The following is a 19337-nucleotide window of genomic DNA, read 5'->3' on the forward strand; positions in this document are numbered from 1 at the left end:
GTGCCCCCCGAGGGCTGAGTGCCCTTCTCGAACACAGGTGATGAACTGCCTGGGGGCCTCGGGCACTGCGGCTCACCCGGGCACAGCGCGGGGAGGAGGATGCTCTGGGGTTTGGGCTGTGCCGTTCTGTTCCCATCACTGCCCTGTGAGTGCCCAGACATGGAGAGGGGCTGGAGCCCGCCTTGCTCCCAGCACTCCGGGGGGGACAGGGGCCGCTGGGGTGGTCACGGTGGTCAGCCACTGCTGGTGTGGCTTGGCACAGGACAAGGGACCCCTGGGCACGGCTATGGGACCTTGCTGAGGAGCAGCCCTGGGCACAGCGGTTGTGGCAGCACGTTCGGGTCCCCCGTCTCCAGGGGTGATGACCAGCGTCCTGCAGCTCCGCCAGTGTCACCCTGAGGCGTCCCTCAGCTGGGACAGCAAGTCTGAAAGTGCCACTGAGCGTCCCCGGCCGGGTCACCCTCGGTGTACCCGCTGGAGACTTCGCCCAGATCATCGCAGAGATCCTTCCACTGCTGCCCAGCTGACTGGGGAGAGAAAGGTGAGCCAAGCCTCGGTAAACACTCTGAGAGAAAACTTGCATCTCTTTTATGAATATCAAAGCCAGCGAGGGCTTTGGTAAAATTTTGCAAAGAATCAGATGGAGCAGGAAGTGCTCCTGTAGCACCCTGGTGTTTCCAGCGGTTTTGAAAAGCTCTTCCATACCTCAGTGATGGAATTGGCACCTAGCCAGGGAAAGGAAAGCTCTGACAGGCAGAGCTGGTTTCAGAGAGGCAGGACACCATTAAAAATGAAGCACACTTGTGTGGAGGGCAGGTGGAGTAGGAGCACCAAAGCACTGACACAGGCTGCCCTCGAAGGGCTCTCCAGTGGTCACAGCATTTTTAGGTGCAGAATGTCCTGGCAGAGCTAAGCCTGGCTGCCTGTGAGGAGCATTCCATGTTCCAACAGCTCCTGGGCAGCCATGGACCTTTGCCCACCAGGACCATTCCTGATACAGCCAGGGCTCCTCACCCAGGAGGTTCCACCTTTCCATGTGCTTGGAGTGGAGGAGGAGAGGTTGACTCCTGTGTAACCAACCCTGCCTTGCCTATCATATCTGTGGCTAATTGCCCACCTCTTTCTTTCTCACCACACTCACAGATTAACAAAACAGCAGATCCAAAGTGATCGTGGCTGCAATGCAACAGATCTCCCTTCTTTCTCTCCAAGTGAGCATTTGTACCAGTGTTAGAGGGGAAATTATTTTGTTCAAGTAACTTTTCTGTGTAATACCAGTCATTTGAAAATACTGCCATAAAAATATATGTAAATAAACCCACAATTTTGATTGTCATGATATCAAATGCATTTGTGTTCTGTTGTGGACAATGAGGCAGCCCAAACATCTGTCTCTGCTGCAGGTAGCCCTCCTTCGCTGCAGGTGCTGTGGTATCATTCTGTGTCATTTTTTGGCAGCAAAGCTTCAGCATCCCAAACAAACTGAGTGAGGGTCTGCTCCTGGATGAGTTCCACAAACAGTATGACAAAAAAATCACAGAATGGTTTGGGCTGGAGGGGACCTTCGAGCTTATCCAGTTCCAGCCCCTGCCCTGGGCAGGGACACCTTCCACTATGCCATGTTGCTCTAGGCCCTGTCCAACATGGCCTTGGGCACTTTCAGGGACGGGGCAGCCACAGCTTCTCCTGTGTTGTTTATGCTGTACAGAGCCTGGGCAAGACCCAGGAACATTCAGGCTGTGTAGTAAGCTCAGCTCTGGAGACCAGCCTGCAGCACGCTTTGCTGCAGTGATGTGGTGTGGCAGGTCTGGAGCTGCCCCACGTTTCTTCCCTCTCACTCCCCACATCAAATTATTCCCTTTTCCCCAATGCCAAGGGAAGCCAAGGCCACCTGGAGGTCCGGGTGTTAACTGCTGTTCTCCAGCAGAGATGCCTCAGAAAGGTGTTGGGTTGTGTCCTGTCACCCTGGTGTTCCTTCAGCTCCACCTTCCCTTTGCTTCCTTACCCTTGTGACAAGGCTATTTTAACAGAATTTGGGTTATTTTTGTTATGTGGAGACTGAACCAGTTCTGGTCTTTCCCGACAGTGAGCAGAAGCATCAGGAGCCATGGGAAGCAGCACGCTCTGAAGAGTGAAGTGGATGTACAGGCCTCAGGCTGCTAAGGAAGGGAGGGCTTGTTTGCAAACTCTCTTTGTGATTAGGCACAGGGAAGTCGTCTGTGTGAGATCTCTCAAGCCCAGAAAAGAAAGTTACAGTATCTGGATGGGTTGAGCAGATCTTGGCGGGACACCTCAGTATTGTACTTCCAGAAGAGTCAGGTTTTGAAAAATAGTATTTGACTTGTTCTTGTTTGCTGAGGGATTTGGGACATGCCTGGTATTAATGTGCATAATACAGATAAAACCAAGCAAGCCAAGACTCCTGAGGGACAATCTGGCATGACAAGCACAGCAACAGGAGTTGGGAAGTTTTTTGGAAGTTTTTGGAAGCAGTGCTGTTATGTCTCTGTGCTGGAGGGATGTCTTGGAGAAGATAAGGCAGAAGAAGGAGGAAGTTCAGTGCAGCTGGTTTAAGAAGAGTCTTATGAAACAAGGAAAACATGAAGTCACTTGGGGAAGAAAGGTTAATTCTTGGTACAAAAGAAATTTTCTCTCAGCTTACTTGTGTTTCCAGCCAGTCACAAAATCCAAGAGCAGAGCTAGGCAAAGCTCTGGAATCATTCACATGAAGGCAAATGGAAACTCCAAGAGATGATCAGATGGATCAAATATTCCACATTCCCATCACTGTGATTTATCCCCATCTCATCTGACCTGACATCCTGGAGGGGCTTGGGGGGCTTTGCCCTAGTCTCAGCACTCTGGAGAAGTACTGGAATTGCTCCCCAGAGACTATGGAAGACGCAAGAAGGCATGAGCAGAACAATCCTTGAATGAAGGATTCCTCACTCTCTGCCAGCAGGGAGCTGAGAGCAGCACATGCTGAGGAAAGCGGCAATCTGCCTGCAGCTCTGCACACACCGACCAGATTTAGTGCTCGAGATAAGTCCTACACTAACCATGACATTAATTATTTTGTTTTGGTGGGTTTTGTGGAATGTAATTATATGTGAATTTATATAAAGGGTTTTTTCTCTATGTTGCAAGCTATAGTGCCCAATGAGATGCGGGCTTGTATTTAAAAGGTTTTACAAAAAAAAAAAAAAAAAATTAAAAAATCCCTTTTTTACGTTGTTTATCCAGCAGTACTCCACATGAAGCCAAAGGTGGCTGTGAGCCAGCCAAAGCTGGCTCCAGCTGAACACTCTCCTGAAACCCCTCCTCAAGCCACTGAACCTTGAGCTACTGAATCACACATGCTTTTGTAGAAACAGTCTTTATTTTTACCATAAAAGACTTTTGATAGTTTTCCTACCCTGAAATAGGATTGCCACATGTGTAATTTCTTCCCCAGTGCCAGGCAAGAGCTTTCTGTCCACAGCAAAGATGGGAAACCAGACATTTCAGAGGTTTTGTATTAATCATTTAATCTCATATTAATAAAGGATGTGGGAAGAGACAAACCAATGGGCCGTGTGCCTTGTGAGGGTCCCTTCAGCTGTGTCCCTGTGTGCTCAGGGGACATTTTAGGGATCTAGCATTGCCCCCCTGGGGATTTTGGGCCCATGGGCATCTTCATTAAACACATTAATGGACTTTTTATTAAAATTCAGCATCGTGGCCTTTGCTGAGTCCATACCGGTCACTTCCCGCCTTCTTCGCCATCTCCCCATTGGTAAAACGAAAGTATAATTCAGTGATATTCAAAGAGTCCAAAACCTTTGGACGAAACGCTCTGAATTAAAATTCATCCGAATTAAAAACCTCCTTTCCCGGAAATTTCCTATAAAGGCCCCAATTATTATTTTTTTTTCAGCTTCATCGGGCAGATACTTTGTCCCCATTCCCAGAAGCAGTCGCCACCGCGGGTCCCCTCACGGCGAGGGGGGGCCACAGCTCTCCCGTGGAGGGGGAGCGCAGCGAGGGTCCCTGTGGCGGGGGGCGCGGCGGGGCTGCCGTGTGGCGCCCGGTGCCGGTACCGGGCTGTCCCCGTGCTGTCTCCGCGCTATCCCCGGGCTATCCCCGGGCTATCCCCGGGCTATCCCCGGGCTATCCCCGCTCTGTCCCGGTGTCCCCGCTCTGTCCCTGGGGCCGCCCCGGGGGTCGCGGTGCCCCCCCCCGCCTCCCCCGCGCGCTCGGGCGCAGGCGCGCGCGGGTCACGTGCGCGGCGCAGGCGGCGGAGCGGCGCTGGAGTCCCGGGCTGCGCGCGACCCCCGCCCCGCGCGCCCCCGCGGCCCCGCGCGCGCCCCCGGCGGCGGCGGCGGGTCCAGGTGAGGGGAGGGCGGGGCGGGGGTCGGGACGCGGCGGCGACGGCGACGGCGGCGGCGGGGCGGGAGCGGCGGGGCCGGGGCCGGCCCGGGCGGGGCGCAGGCCAAGCCCGTGGCGCGGGGGAAGGGGCGGCGGGGCCTGGCGGAGCGCGGAGCGGTTCCGGGCCCCGGCAGCCGGCGGCGGAGCGGCCGGGCCGGGGGCGTTTCGCCGGTGCCGGTGGTGTCGGGGCGCCCGGCAGGAGCCTGTCAGCGCGCGGCGGAGCCGGCAGAGCCCGCCCGCGGCCTGCGGCACCACAGCGCCCGGCGCGGAGCCGACCCTGCCCGGCCCGCACTCGGCCGCGCTCCCAGGCCGCGGCTCGGCCCGGCCCCACCGGCCCGGGAAGGAGCGCGTCAGGGCCGGCAGCGCTGTCAGACTCGGGAGCTGCCCCCGGTCCGGCCGATGTGTGTGAGCCCGGTCCCTCAGCCCTGACCTCATGCGGGCGGTGACGGCTTTGTGCCGTGTCAGCCGGGGCGCGTTGACGCTTCGCTTTTGTTCGAGTCCTCGGTGACTGTTAAACCAGTCGGAAAAAGGCTCTTCACTCGTCCCTTCCGTGTGATTTCTGCATTTCTCTAGATTTCAGCTACTTTAAAACCATGTCAGAAAGCTCAGGGGTCTGATTCCTTCCCGCTGTTTTGTGGAATGAAAGGACAGAGCTCTTTCCGTGGGTCTGCATCCTGGCAGCAGGTTGGAGCTTCATGAGCTTTGTCTCTCCATAACCCCTCAGCTTCCTGATAGACACATTTTTTGCTCATTCCCACCACCGGGAACTGTAGCAAAACGTTTCTCAGGTTTACCACAGTAAAACCTGTCTTAGAAGAAAGACCGTGCCTCTTGTTGGTTTTATAATTATTGCGTGTTGTTCTGCCTGTTTTTTTAGCTAAGGCACCTTTCAGTATTTCCTGTATGTGAAAACAACCATGGAGAACAAATCTGGCATTTTCCATAGTGGTTTCCAAGTGTAATAACCACAACTTTTGGATTTGGCAGCTCTTTTCGAGTTATAGCAAATGGTCCTAGCTTTTCTATGTATCTTGTGGAGCGAAAAAAGCTTTTAAAGCTTGTGTTCGGCCTGGGGACTGCAGGCAGTGCTTGCAGCACAGCACCGAGGTGTTTGCTAGAGATTCTAAGTATCCATTGAGCCCTGTGGCTTCCTCTGACAGTTACCCGGCTCCAGGAGGAAATGTTTCACAGTAACACTGTGTTGGGACTCTCCTGCGAGAAGAAAGATCAGAACATAGAGGGCTGCGCGCATACCTGACCTTCATTTGAGAAATTACATTTCTTAGTATTTTAAACCCAAGGCAGGGCCTTCTGTTAAGCATTGGATTTGGGCTGGAAGTCTCCCAGCCGCGCTGTCCAGCCGTTCTCTCTGGAAGGCCTGTCCTTCTGTCGGACTTGGAGGAAGGAGCTGTTTACAGACGGCTTCCAGGTGATGGAGAAATCTTACATTTTTCTAGTAAAAAAGTAGGTGCTTCTCTAACATAAGAAACAACTGTGTAGAGAAGCCAAAGAATTCCAGATCCTTGTGCATCTGGAAGTGTTGGTGTTTCCATTTTTCAGTGGCTTAAAAATTTGAAAATGCAGGTTGTGGAGGTAAATTCTGCTGAACAGCTGTAGTGCCACTCTTTGTGCCTGAGTATGCCAGAGGTTCCTGCCTTTGTGGGAGATGTTGAATGTTTCAACATGATAATTAAGCCTTAAATTGGCAGTATATTTTGATTTTCTAGTACAATAGCGATTGCTTTTGAATGGAAGCTGGAGTTACAACCCAATTACACAGACTCACTAAATTTAATAGATTTGCAGTGGCAAAGGGTTTGCTGCTGAAGGGATTGAAGAGTTAATGTGGCTGTAACAGTTTGCATTGAGAATGGTGACACTTTATAGGTCACTAGAGAACCTCTGAAGGGCAGAAGGTGCAATGAGGGTGTCTTTCAAAATCCTGTGGTCTCTGTGGAGAAATGCAAAGCTGTGGTGCAGGGACAGTGTGAGGGGGCAGGAGGCCTGCTGGCATGTAGGGCACTGAGCAGCAAGACTTGACCTTCGGTGCTGCAAAAACTGCGTTCAAGCATAAGCTTTTTCCTTAATGCACAGCTGGAGCAGAAGGAATGAGAAAGAATATGTAGGGCTGGGAAAAGGTAAGGGCCAGCAGTGGAAGGAGAAATAACCCTAGATGATATCGAGCTGAGGCAGCAAGGAAGATGCTTCATCAGGTGAGGTGTTTACCATCTCCAGGCAAGTCTCTCCATTTCCACCAGCCAGACAAGCAAGTCACCTTTGCTTTTACCGGAGCCATGGATATTTTGTGTTTTGTCCTGACACTGTTACAGACTCTGAAGTCCCCTCCAGAGCAGGTCACTGATGTTCTTCAGCAGGAGCCACTAATTAATTGCAGATAACCGAACGTTTCAGCCACAGAGTCAGTGTGTTCCTGCATGGAGAGCTGGAGGTTTAGCTCAAGAGGATGAAGTTAACTTAGAATGTCTTGTGTCCTGATTAATTAGAGTGATGCTGCTGGATCTAAGCTGCTGGATTATGCAGGATGGTAGTGGAAGTTTTCCAGAGGTCCACGAGCTGGGGATTTTTCTCAGTCAATCAAGAAATCAGTTTACATAATTTTCCATCCAGTGGAGCAGCATCCCACCTGCATGCTGAATGGCACGCCAAAAATTGCTGTTGTAGTAATCAAAAATAGAAATAAGTACTGAATTGGTCATGTATATGTGAGAGCCCTGGGGCTGTAACTCAGTAAATAATCCTTCTTTATGCATTTGGGGAAAAAGAAAGGCATCCAGTGTGTGTTGCAGTGCTGTTGGTTTGGGAGCTGGGGTGAGGGATGGAGACACGTGTGGGACTCCACAGCTCATGAGGACCATCATCTTCTTGGAACTGAGACCAGTTGCCTGCTTCTCCAGTTGGCATGAGTGACCTGAAGCATAGCCCTACACAAGGCTTTGGGTTGGATTTGTGTGAAAATAGAAAAGTACAGGAGATGAATGATACCTTGTCTAAATTATTTTGTGTAAACCAATAGTTTGGGACAGGAAGTTGCTTATGCTCGGTTTTGTATATGGGACCCCAAGTTTTAGGTGTGATGGATGAAAGGGCATCATCTAGTTATTCCACCAAAAGATGCATGCTATTGAATTCTCCAAGTCCTATGCAAATCATTTTAATTTTATAATTTTTATTGTTTTGAAAATCAAATGACCTGCCAGGTCCAAGCAGCTGGTGTAAGATTGTGTTTCTCACAGTGGTTTCTGTGTGGTGCTCACAGAGACTGAGTTAAGTGTCTGGTCAGCATTTACAGAATCCCAGAATGGTTTGGGCTGGGGGAGACCTTAAAGACCCCCTCGTTCCATCCCCTCGTCATGCATGGCAAAGTGTTTCTTTGAAGGTTGTTTTGGGAGTGCTCTTCCCATCCCTGCAAGAATGCATTGTTCTTCAGTTTTGTTGCATTGACATTTTTCTAGAAGGTCCTAAGCTGCTCATGTGGTTCTTAATGGCAGTGGTGATAATAAATAACACTTGAATATAGATTTTTCCAAAAGCCCAGAGTAGCACAAAATAAACTGCAAGTTTTAATACAGTCAGGAATCTCTCAGAATAATCTTGATTTTACCAAAGCTATACCTACTTCTGTTATATGAAGATTAGTTTTTTGGTCGGGGTAAACAATCTCCTTGATACTGAGTGTCTCCTGTCAAAGAATTACTTTTAAGCTGTTTCATTTAGCTTCAATTCTTTCTTAATCCTTTATATAATTTCAGAATTTTAGAAGTTTCCCTGAGATTTCCTGGATATTTATTAGATAGAAGAACGTAATTTGTTAGATGTAAGAAGGAATAATATTGCAGCAGGTGCAGTTTTCAGTCAAACCTTAGTTCAGTGTTGATGATCACATGAATTTCTGTCTGGTTATATTGGTGTTTAAGAAGCCCTGTAAGAATTTGGTGATAAAGGAGCACCTGTGGGGGGGTGTCAGCTCAGAAAGGTCTGGTTGTGTTTAAACTCAGGTTTAAACAAAAAAAAAGCTTGTTGTAACACAGAGCACAGATTGCTACTTGGAAAGGCATTTTCCATAACTTTTGAGGGTGAGCTCAAGTACAGTCAAGATGCTCCTGATTTTAAATAGCATCTCATTTTGTTTGCTCATTGCATTGGTGGATCTTTGTGGAAAGTTATGTGCTGCAAAGCTCTGTCAGTATTCACAGTGTGCTTCTTCTAAATGAAGATATCCTTACCATGGGAAATTAGTAACTCAGCTAATGGGAATTGACTGACCAGATGTTGCGCTGGATAGACTGCAGCTTCCAAGAGAATTGCTGATTCCCATTTCCCTTGTGCCTGGCAGCTGCCTTGGTTTGTATTTTGGCTGCTGAAAGGGGTAATTTCTACATGGCTACCTTAGCTGCTTGTTCTGGAGTTATCATCCTGCTTTTTAGAGCAGTCCCAAGCATCTCAGCAGTCAAATTCTGTTGGAATAAAGCCAAATGGCTCATCTGAGGCATGTTCATTGCAGCTTGGCATGAGTTGTGGGCTTTCAGCAAACCTCATGAAACTTTAACAAATTGATGTTTCATTAAACCTGCTGTCAGACTACGTCAGGGTATCACTGCAAAGAGTCATGTGTATTATAACAAGCTGTAATTTTCTCCTTGTTGGAAACATTTGGGTTTCAGTGTTTTATGCTTGAGGGCTATGCGAGTGCAGCAGACCAGTGTGAGAAGCAGTGACCAGTCCTGTGTCAGTGTGGGTGAACAAAGCCTGCCTTGCTGGAGACTAACTTAGTTTGTTTTCTTTGTGTTTGGGAAAGCATAAGCCCTAAACAAAACTTTTTCTGTAGCTGGAACGCTTCACAGGGCTGTTTCTGTGATTCCTTGGGGTCTGCTGAGGTGTGTGCTCAGTGTCCAGGTCTGTCAGATAACTTACTGTAGTGAAAATTGAAGTTAATGAACCAATGTTAATTGCTTATTTTCCTTAACCAAATTTGGTCTCATCCCATGTGCACAATGGGAATAGAGACAGCAGCAGTTTGGTTTTGGTTTTTTTTTCTTCTTCCCATAGCCCAGGCTGGCCATCCTCAGTTTCTCACTGGACCTTGCTAGGGCAGCCTGTCTTTCCCAGCCCTTCTTTGGAGCAGTTGGGTGTCATGGTGAGGGACACTCAAAAGGGAGAACTGAAGGAACAAAAAAACTTTGGTTCCTTGCACCAAGGAGTTCAGAAGATTTTTCTTCGCTCCACTTCCCCAGACTTTAGCAAAAATCACCCACTCCTTGCTGGGCTAAGGCACAGACACTCAGCATGGGGACTGACTGCTGCGCCTTGGAGGCTTCCTTAAAAACATCTTTTACAAGGGCCTGCCTTTCCTGTGAAATCTTGGCCTGGCTTTGGAGGTAACCAGCCATTCTGTTTCAGGACTCAGCTTTAGGCTGTGCAACATCCTTTTATGAGGAGGGTGAAAAGGTAGAACTAATGCAGTATCTGCTATAGAATGTGAAAACCTTTTTTAGTTTTGGCATATACAATACTAAAATATCCTATTTCAGATTTTGATTTTGCTCCTCAGCTTAATGTCTGGTCATGGCATTTAGGCAGGTGCAGGTAGCTGGAAACAGGTCACTGCTTGTGATTTAGTCCTCAGGCCTTTGACTTGGTGCTGCCCTTCTTGAGTTGCAATTACTTAGAAATACAAGAAGATACGAGAGGTTGAAAAGTGCAAGATGACCATTAAAAATGCTGCAAAGCACATATTATGTGATTTAATGTAAAACCTCTTTCCTTCTCTCTGAGTAGCTGTGTTGGTGCAAAGTGCACAGGCTACAGCACAATAAGGCTTATAAAGCAATTTTGCTTTGTTGTTGAGATAGAAGACAACAAATCTCTGCTTTTTCTTTCTGAGTCTTCTTCCATTTTCTGCTTCCCCTATGTGTTTTTGGGCAGTCACCTTCCCCACTGAGAAGCAGGCAAGCACATAAGCAGAAAATCTCCTTGAGAACATCCCTGGGCTGTGCCTATAAATCCCATTGATTCGAAGAGTGGTATTTTGTTGTCCCAAAGCCATTTAGCTTTACTGCTGTGTTTTTATGATCCCAGGAGCTGGAGTGCAGCTGGTGAGCCTGTGACCAGGAGCAGGGGCTAGGAATGGATTCAACTCCCCGTGTTGGCCAGCTGCAGTAGCTCTGTTTGTCTGAGGTGGTCCTGTGGGCTCAGAACGTGCTTCTGGAATGAGCTTAACCTGAGCTGGTTTAGGCACCTACTCAGGATGAGCTGAGGGACATCCTGGCTGTGCCGGTTTCTCTCTTCTGAAGATTAGTTTAATCTAGATGAGTTTGTCCTAAGACTTTAAAAAATACATTATTGTAAATAAAACTTGCCCTGTTTAGAAGAATATAATGTCATTTCCAGCTAAAGGAAGTATTCCATTTTCTGCCCATAATGAAAAGTTGATTTTTCAATCTCCTCAGGTTTTGCTGTTTGAATCTGAATATAGTAACATGTGCTTTTTATGTTGCTGAGGTCAGCATTTGACTTGTTGCAAAACTGCATATTAAAAATTTCGCTATTCACCAGTATGGTCAGTATTTCTGTGATTTTGCATTGTCTGATGAAATGTGATGGTTTTCTTTCAGGATTCCATATTTGGGAATTGCTGCTTAACCATGTTTGCCAGTCTGGAATTATCTGAAATCCTGTTGCACACCTCAAAATACTGAAGTTGTGAAATTCATTTTGGTAGGTAAAATATGCATATGATGCCTCTGAATATCTCTTGTTTTTATACATTCTCCCACTGCCTGTCCCCTCTGCTGTTTGTTTGCAGAGCTGGGCTGGCTCCAGAGCTGACTTCCCACTCAGCCATACAGGGTTAGGGGTATTTGCCATCAGGTTTGTGGCTGCTCCTCCCAAGGAGAACAGTTGAGATGCTTTAGTGGTGTCATTCATCTTACGCCAACGTTCAAAGTTCGAAATTACTGGAACCCCGGCTAAGTTGTTTTAGAGGAAATTTTACTGCATGTTTAAGTTTATTTTCAGGTATTCTTTCATATTATAACAGTGATTCTTAGCCTTTTTTAATCTCCTTGTGTTATATTGATATATGACAATTGCCTAGAATTTGTTTAAAAGTTTTGCTGGGTTTTTGTTTTGTGTTGTTTTTGTTTCCCCAGAACCATGGTATTATTTTAATCTTTGTATCATAGAATGAATGTAGGTGTCTAGGTTTATTTATTGCTCAGGTTTAACAAGCTCCAAGATCACAATGCTGAGCAATAAAGGAAACAGTTGTAGGAGGACAATACACTGTTAGCAAATCTCCAACAGAGGGTATTGAGATCAGTGTTCCTGGGGTCTGTAGGTGTTACATGTTAAACACAGCCTGTGTGATTGTGTGCGAGTGCATGTTACAGGTTAAAAGAAAGCCATCCTCTCAGGAGTTTTCTGGCAATGCTGAACCTCCTCTGCTCCCATCATGAAAATCTCTGCATATTTTTCTCAATGGAACCTAAAACGAAGCAGAAAACATTAAAGTGTGTTATCCAAGACATCCTTTATTCCTGATATTTTTTACTATTAAGTTACTTGAAAACCATTTTTCAGTGACAGCAAAGGCAATTTAGAACCTTTAGAAATTATGTTGCTACTGCTATCCCAGACTTTTCCTCCTCACTCTCAATTCTGGTTTCCTCAAGGGATTTGGCTGTAATCTCATGTATTTCCCTTCTCTGTTGCAGCTTTAAATAATGGTCAGTGTGAAGATAAGGACCCTGCTTAGTGCCAGCTTGTGCCATCTGCAAATTAAGGGCATCAATCCATCCTTCCTTCCATTCTCATCCTTCCCAACCTTTATGTAATTTGGAAGAGTACTTGTTGAGATGTAGAGCACGATTTTAGTACTTTTTATTTATTTTGGGGGAATCCAGGTTTTGGTGTAACATCAGTTGTGAAAGTGTTTATTTTGAATTCATTAAAAAGCTTGTAAATCAATAGACTATGGCAGAAAGTCTGGGACAGGTGGCCAGACAAAGCCTTAGTTTGGTTTGTGTATTCTGTGTAGTGCAATAGATAGGGGAAAGCAAGGCAAGAAATTGCAAGTTCTGTTTAAGAGACAAACTGACATAAGTTTGGATCAATTGAGTGAACCTTGGGGCAAGAATACCGAGATATCAGTTGGGTGGTTTTTTTCCTTTGTGTTGTTTTTTCACTCCAGAGACCAGCACTTCCAGGTACTCCAGAGCCTGCCAGCTTTCTCATGTTCAGCTTCTCCCCAGTGAGTGACAACTGGCTGTTTCAGATTTTGCTCGAATCCCATCTCTCCTGGGGTCTGGATGGGATTTTTGAAGCCTTGCCCAGCCACGTGGTGCTGGGTTTGCTGTGCAGGCTGCTGGTGGGGTCAGCACAGGGCCCAGCAAAATGCTTTGGGACTCCCAGTGGTATGTGTGTGTTACCCAGCTGTCCATCAGCTGAGGTCTCAACCGTGACAACTTCTATCCTGTGGGAATTCTTCCTCTGAAGTGTCTCTGTTTTGCCCGTTCCAGTGGGTCCCTTGTTTCATCCATAAGCTGAATGTGCCTGGCTCCAGCAGCCCAGGGTGTGCCCTGCATCCTTTGGGTTGGACACTCTGGTCTTCATGGGCCGAGCTCTTCCACCCGCTGTCCCCTTACAACAATGCAGGTGCATTTTGGCCATTGGGCTGTTTATCCTCACCTCCCTTACTTCAGTTAGATGTTTTTGATATTTACACTGTACTGAATAACACCAACTTTATTATAAAGCACTGGTTCTGCTGCTGTAGCCAGTTCCAGGCCGGGTTTGAGGGTAAATGTGGTAGCACTGGACTTGCTCGGAGTTTCCAGAAACAATTGTATAATGGGAAATACTAATGTGGAAACTCTAAAGGAGGAGGTGCAGGGACAGGAAGGAGGCCATGTGTGCTTTTGAAGGAAGGATGATGGTCAGAGGCCTTCTTGTGCTGCCAGGTGAGCATGGGTGCTTGAGTACCTGAAGTGTGCTGTGCTTGTGCAGATCAGTTCAGGTGTGATTCTTACTCATCAGAGACCCTCCATAACCTGCTGGGAGTTCTGTTTACATGGATTGTTGCATGAGCAGTGTTTTACCTGTGTGTGCTCATGCTGAAGGCTTTTTGTGTTTGTGTGGAAGAGTGTTGAGGGAAGATACCTGCTAATTATGGTCAAGTGCTTTCTCAGGATTTATGGAAGCCAGCCCTATAACCATGAGATTACAGAAGTTGTTAGGACACTGTGCAGCTGGGATTCATTTCCTCTGACATGGATCGTAGGCTGTGCACTGCCTGAAAAGGAAAATTTTGCAGTTCATCAGTTTCTCATGTCATACTTGAGATAAATGATACCTGAGTATAGGAATGGACTAAATTTCATGTGTTTGAGAGGGAAAGAGTGCAGATGAATGCAGCAGAGATCCTTGACGAGGATGATGTAAAAAAAAAATGTAGCTATATGTGTTGATCTGGGAGGTAAAATGTAAAGCTTGGTCTTGGTTAGTTTCCTTCACTCACAATATCCCTGTGGTCTTGTGATTCATTGAGTCAAGTGAAACAAGGTCTGTGGTCCTTTGGGATTTAGAAAACTCAATTTTTATAGTTTTTACAAAGGGCCATAACTTCATCAAATCCTCCTGTCAGATTTAAGCACCTTCAGATGAGGTTGATGAAATCTGGTTTGTTTAAAAACTATGATTTAAGCAATCTGGGGGTCTTCTGCTCTTTCATAGGGAAGATGGAGGCTTCAGACAACTCCATTCAAAAGAAAGATTTGAAATGTTTGTGTTCTTGTTGATAAATTCTTATTACTTTGGTGTTAGGGATTGTCAGGTGTACTTGTGTTTCTCACTGCATGTGCAACAGCCCATTGCCTCCAAGTAGTTGTACATTTTCAACATGTAGGAGCATGTATTTTGAGCTGAGATTTCTCTCCCTAAAAAAGTTTACTCACAATTTTCTGACAAATAGTGTTCTGTGTCATCTTCCTCAAAATATAGTGCTTATATTTCACAGGATGCTTGCCTCATTCCTTGCACAGAATGGCTGTGTTTGGTCATTAAAAAGGTCATTTGTGTAGGACTCAGCTCCTTTCTCCCTGGAGTCAGTGGATGGGGAATGAAAGATGTAGGAATGCAGAAGGAAGAGGACTGCTCTCCTGGTTGGTGTAAAGCCATCTTGGGTAAAGAAATTATCTGTCCAAGAAATTGTATGAAAATCAGTTAAAACATCTTTTCACAGATGCTCCTATTAATTGTGATTCTCATTATCTGGGCACCTGACAAGAAACTGAGGAGTTTGCCTTAAAGGAGAAGCCTAACACTCAGAGCAGTAATTTAGAAACAAATCCAAGCAACAAGGGGAAAAAAAAATATGGAAATAGATCAGTACCTGTGAAACATTGAACTTATTTTCTGATGCAGGACTGCAGAAGAGCTTGTGAGACAAAATTTGCTTGGCTTTTAATCTGAGATTTTAGGATGAAGGCTGGTGCTGCAGGATGAGAGAGTAACTCCATGTAAAATAGGGGATTATTCCTTAGTGCTGTTGGATTGACTGGTGTGGGCTAGGGTTGCAAGGGAGAGAAAAAAAACCAGTATTGTGTAAATATAGTGACTGTATGTGTAGAGATCTGACCAAAAGCTGAGGGGAGTTTGTGACTTCCAAGTCCCTGATTTTTCCTTTGTAATATTGTCCCTTCAGCAGCCTTGTGTGAGTGTATAAAAAGTGCAGAGCTGAATGGGTGCTTGTCCAACATGGTTAGATTTTTCAATTAGAAAAGGCTTTTTTTCTGGCCAGTATCTGCAGCTCTCCTTTAATCTCAGATTGTGGTTTTAATTTGTGTTAGGAACTTGAACCTTTGCCAAAACCCCAATCTGTATCCTGTTCAAGGGTATGTTGTCCTGAACTAAACCTCCTGGGTGGGTTGTGCCAAACACCCACAGCTTTGGAGTTATGAGGTCTTGACCGTCCTGGCTGGTGAATGGATTTGATTTTGACAGTGGTGGTCAGGAACAGGTCCCTTTTTTGGCTGTTTCTACAGATGGTTTGAATCTTTTTACTGTATTTGTGAAGTGCTGAGTGTTACAGCAGATGTCTCAGCTGGAAAGGATAGTGCCATCACCCTCATGATGGAGTGGGAGAATGTGTATCTTAACATTGTGGTGTCCACTGTAAGTTTAGGGATAATTTTATCAGATTATACTTCTGTAACATCTTAGATTAATGTCATAATGTCAAATTTTAGTGCAAAGTTTAGACATTTTATTAAGCAAAATCCATCAGGTGTGGCACTTGACTTACTGAATTCATTCTTATCTGAGAGTGATGTGGGGGTATGGTGAGAGTTGTGGGCTGTGACAAGGGGAGCAGATTTTAGGTTGTTACGTGTTTATAGACTTCAGGAAAGTAGGCATAGTATGCCTGAGACTTCACTGGGTCTGAGTAAAATATTTGTCAAATGCTACATTTCTTCTGGTAAAAATGTGCTGGGACTTTCCTACTGCTTTGGACCTATAGCATCTGCAGTCTCTAAAACTGGTTCTTCCTATCATTCTATAATTCATCTGTTGCTGTGAGTTTTAGTCTCCTTTTAGACAGTCAGGCATTGCAGCATTGGTACTAGGTGCTTGCTTGTCCCCACTGTGATACAGAAATGAATGTAATTCATTTTCCTCTGATTTTTTTAATCCTCTACCTTCCTTTCTACCTGTATGTCTTTTAGATCACCTGGAATACTTCTCAAGTCACGTGCAGCACGATTCTGCCAGAAGCCCCCTTCTGTTTGTCCTAGTGGAGGAACAGCTTGGACACTGCCATGGCCACCATTTTCAGCCTCACACAGTTGGTCTCACAGAGCCCAACACTGGGTCACCAGGTAGGTTTTTCTGTCAATGACCAAATGTGCCACTGAAAGCAGCTGTTAATATCATCACAAAATGATTATTATATGTATTATAATTCTCTTTTTCCCTTCCAAGCATCACCTTGACGTCTGACAGGCTCCCATTGTTGGAAACAATGGTTTTGGATGATCTACCTAACTTAAAAGATACATGTGCCTCCTTGTACTCCTCAGCTATGGAAGACTTAGAGGTGGATTTTGATTCAGGACTGGAGGAAGATGAACTGAAACAGGAGGCTGCTCCTGGGGATTCCACGATCTTTGTAGCTTTTAAAGGAAATATAAGTGACAGAGACTTTGAGCAGAAGCTGGATACCATACTGGAGAATGTACCTGGCCTGTTACACATGGGTAATGTACCTTATTGTCACTGTCCAGCTCTCCTTAAAATGCTTATTTAGGTAGTCAGGAAAATAGATTATATTGGGTTTGAGCTACTGAGTCTGTAATGATATTTGTTGGAGTTATTCTTAGTGAATTTGTGAGCTGTTCTTCTCAGAAATGCAGACTACAAGTGCCTGCAGTTGTTCTGTTATTTAAAAATTATTTATTTAGTTCATTAATTTCTCTTCTGTTCCCACATTTTACGTGATTTTATCCTCTTTCGTGTTCCTCTATGGCCGTGACACGTGGCTGTGTTATATGAAAGTGAAGCCAGGCTTGTTCACACAGGAGGTGTGTTTTACTGCCCAAACTGTCCAATTTAAACCACTGCAGTTCATCTGAGAATGGGTTCACTTTCCAGTACCTGTGACATTACTGCCCTTTTCTGACCTACCCAGCCTGATTGATTGATTGACTGATTGATCTGATTTGTGTTGGGGAATTGGTAGCACCCTGACATAGCCCTGAATGCTTACCCAGCTCTAGGAACAGCTGTATGGCAAGTCAGTGATAACAGGCTTTTTGGGACATCTTTTACCAGCACGTTTGGATCCAGAAAAAGACATTTGTCCCCTGTCTGAGCATGTTGCAGAAGGTCCTATGCTGATTACTGATGACTGCTCAGTTAGGTCCCCTTGCTTGTTTTCTTCAACAGTGTAAAACACCTTTTCAGGATAACAACACATTACTTCTCAATAACCAAACTGAATTTCTTTGTCACTTTATTCCTTTCTTTCAATTTTGTCCATGTAGTCAGCTGGCATCAGTTTGTTGGGTTCTTGCTGGTTTTGCTCAGAGAGATAAAAAAGCTGGGATAAGACAAAAATACTGTGAAGAAATAATCAGTTTTGAGCTCTACCTTACAAACAGTTGCAAGGAGATGTAAACTAATAGACCATTACTGGTGTGAAGGGATTTGTGTAATAGCACAGACTGAACTGTGTAGTTTTTGATGTGAAATAAATTCAGTCTCTAACAGCACGTAGTCATCTTTGTTATATAGAGGCATCTGCATGCTGAGTCTATTATCAATATTAATGCCAGGGTAAATAAATATGATTCAGACTTCAGCTGAGAACGCAAATTTTTAAAATCAGTGACAAGTTAATTTGAAAATTATCCATGTGAGAAGTTATTTAAACCGATTCAGAGCAAAACAGGATATCCTGAATGCTGAGTTAGTAAATAACATGGGGCTGTCTTGGCAGATGCAGTGTTTGAAAAATTAGAAACTTGGGTACAAATACATAGAAATACTGAAAATTGTGATACAATTTTTCTATGTAAAATATTGAAACACTAATAACAGAAAATATGGGATTGTTCAAACCTCCACAAAAGGGGGTTTTAAAACTCCTTCTGCCATGTTTCCAGCCAAAACCAGGTTTATAGGTAGAACAAGGATGAATTTAATAATTCCATTACTGTAGCAGCAAAAGGGGCTTGGTGAATTAGTGGTGAACAAGAGCTTCCTCAATAGGAATGAGCGTTGACATTCTTAACTAACATGTTTTTCAGACTCCAAAAGTTAGCAAATGTTTAGTAAATCTAAGGTCACAGTGGAGGAACTGGCTGATGAAAATTTGGGTCAATGCTTTCTGTTTTGAGAGGAACTTTCTTTACAGAAAGATAGAAATTGGAAACCTATAAAGCTATATTGGAGGTATATTTTTAACTATCCTTAACTGCATTTTGTAGCGATCATTTAGGTAGGTATCACTTTAGGTAAAGTAACCAACATAACTGCCTGACATTTCTGCTGTTACTTTGAAAACCACTGATCTATGTAGAAACACTCATTTGTGGAACAGGTTTTGAGAAAACCTTCAAGTAAATATTTTTCATGACTTTGAGATGCTTTTTGGCAGTGGATTTGAAATACTTACCCAGAAAATGAAATAATAAGATAGAAATCAATGAAATATTGCTAGGAGTCTGTTGGCACTGGTCCTGTAAAAAAAAACAAAAAACCATGGTTTCACAAGCATCTGTAGAGCAAGTATTTCAAGCATTTCATTCCTGTAGTTAATTTTTTTCCCACATTCATCTAGTTCACAAATAAATATACTGTATCACAGGGCTGGAGCCCCTCTGCCCTGGAGCCAGGCTGGGAGAGCTGGAGGTGTTCACCTGAAGAAGAGAAGGATCCAGGGAAACCTCAGAGTCCTTTCCAGTGCCTAAAGGGGTTCCAGGAAAGCTGGAGAGTGACTTTGGAGGAGGGGTGGATGCACAGGACACAGGGGAATGGCCTTAAGATGAAGGAGTCTAGATTTTGGATGGGATGTTAGGAGGAAACTGTTCCCTGGGAGGGTGGGCAGGCCCTGGCACAGGGTGCCCAGAGCAGCTGTGGCTGCCCCTGGATCCCTGGCAGTGCCCAAGGCCAGGTTGGATGGGGCTTGGAGCAACCTGGGATAGTGGAAGATATCCCTGCCCATGACAGGGGGTGGAATGAGATGGGCTTTAAGGTACCCTCCAACCCAAACTTAATACCTATAATTGTATGAAATATGCTTTATTAGATATTTTCTTATCTTTCCAAAGTAGTTTATCCACAGAATATTTCAATTTTTGGGTAATACTATTAAAGTGATTTTCTTGTCTATTGCATTGGTTGTCATTTGAGTC

The 19337-nt window shown here is 45.2% G+C and overlaps 1 protein-coding gene across 2 annotated transcripts in view; it reads left to right on the forward strand.

Moving 5' to 3' along the window:
* Positions 1-4328: 4328 nt before the first annotated feature.
* NCOA6 (nuclear receptor coactivator 6) overlaps positions 4329-19337 on the forward strand; it is a 43880-nt gene continuing 28871 nt past the window's right edge. Inside the window, exons 1-4 of one of the 2 annotated variants that reach the window (XM_040080266.1) lie at positions 4329-4370; positions 11040-11142; positions 16149-16301; positions 16405-16679. In XM_040080266.1, the coding sequence (XP_039936200.1) occupies positions 16445-16679 (235 nt within the window). In that variant the 5' untranslated portion in view covers positions 4329-4370; positions 11040-11142; positions 16149-16301; positions 16405-16444. Of the gene's footprint in view, positions 4371-5819; positions 5837-11039; positions 11143-16148; positions 16302-16404; positions 16680-19337 lie in introns of those variants that run through there. The other variant, XM_040080267.2, reaches the window with a different exon arrangement.

The sequence above is a fragment of the Hirundo rustica genome, chromosome 16, assembly GCF_015227805.2.
Source record: "Hirundo rustica isolate bHirRus1 chromosome 16, bHirRus1.pri.v3, whole genome shotgun sequence".
Classification (NCBI taxonomy): domain Eukaryota; kingdom Metazoa; phylum Chordata; class Aves; order Passeriformes; family Hirundinidae; genus Hirundo; species Hirundo rustica.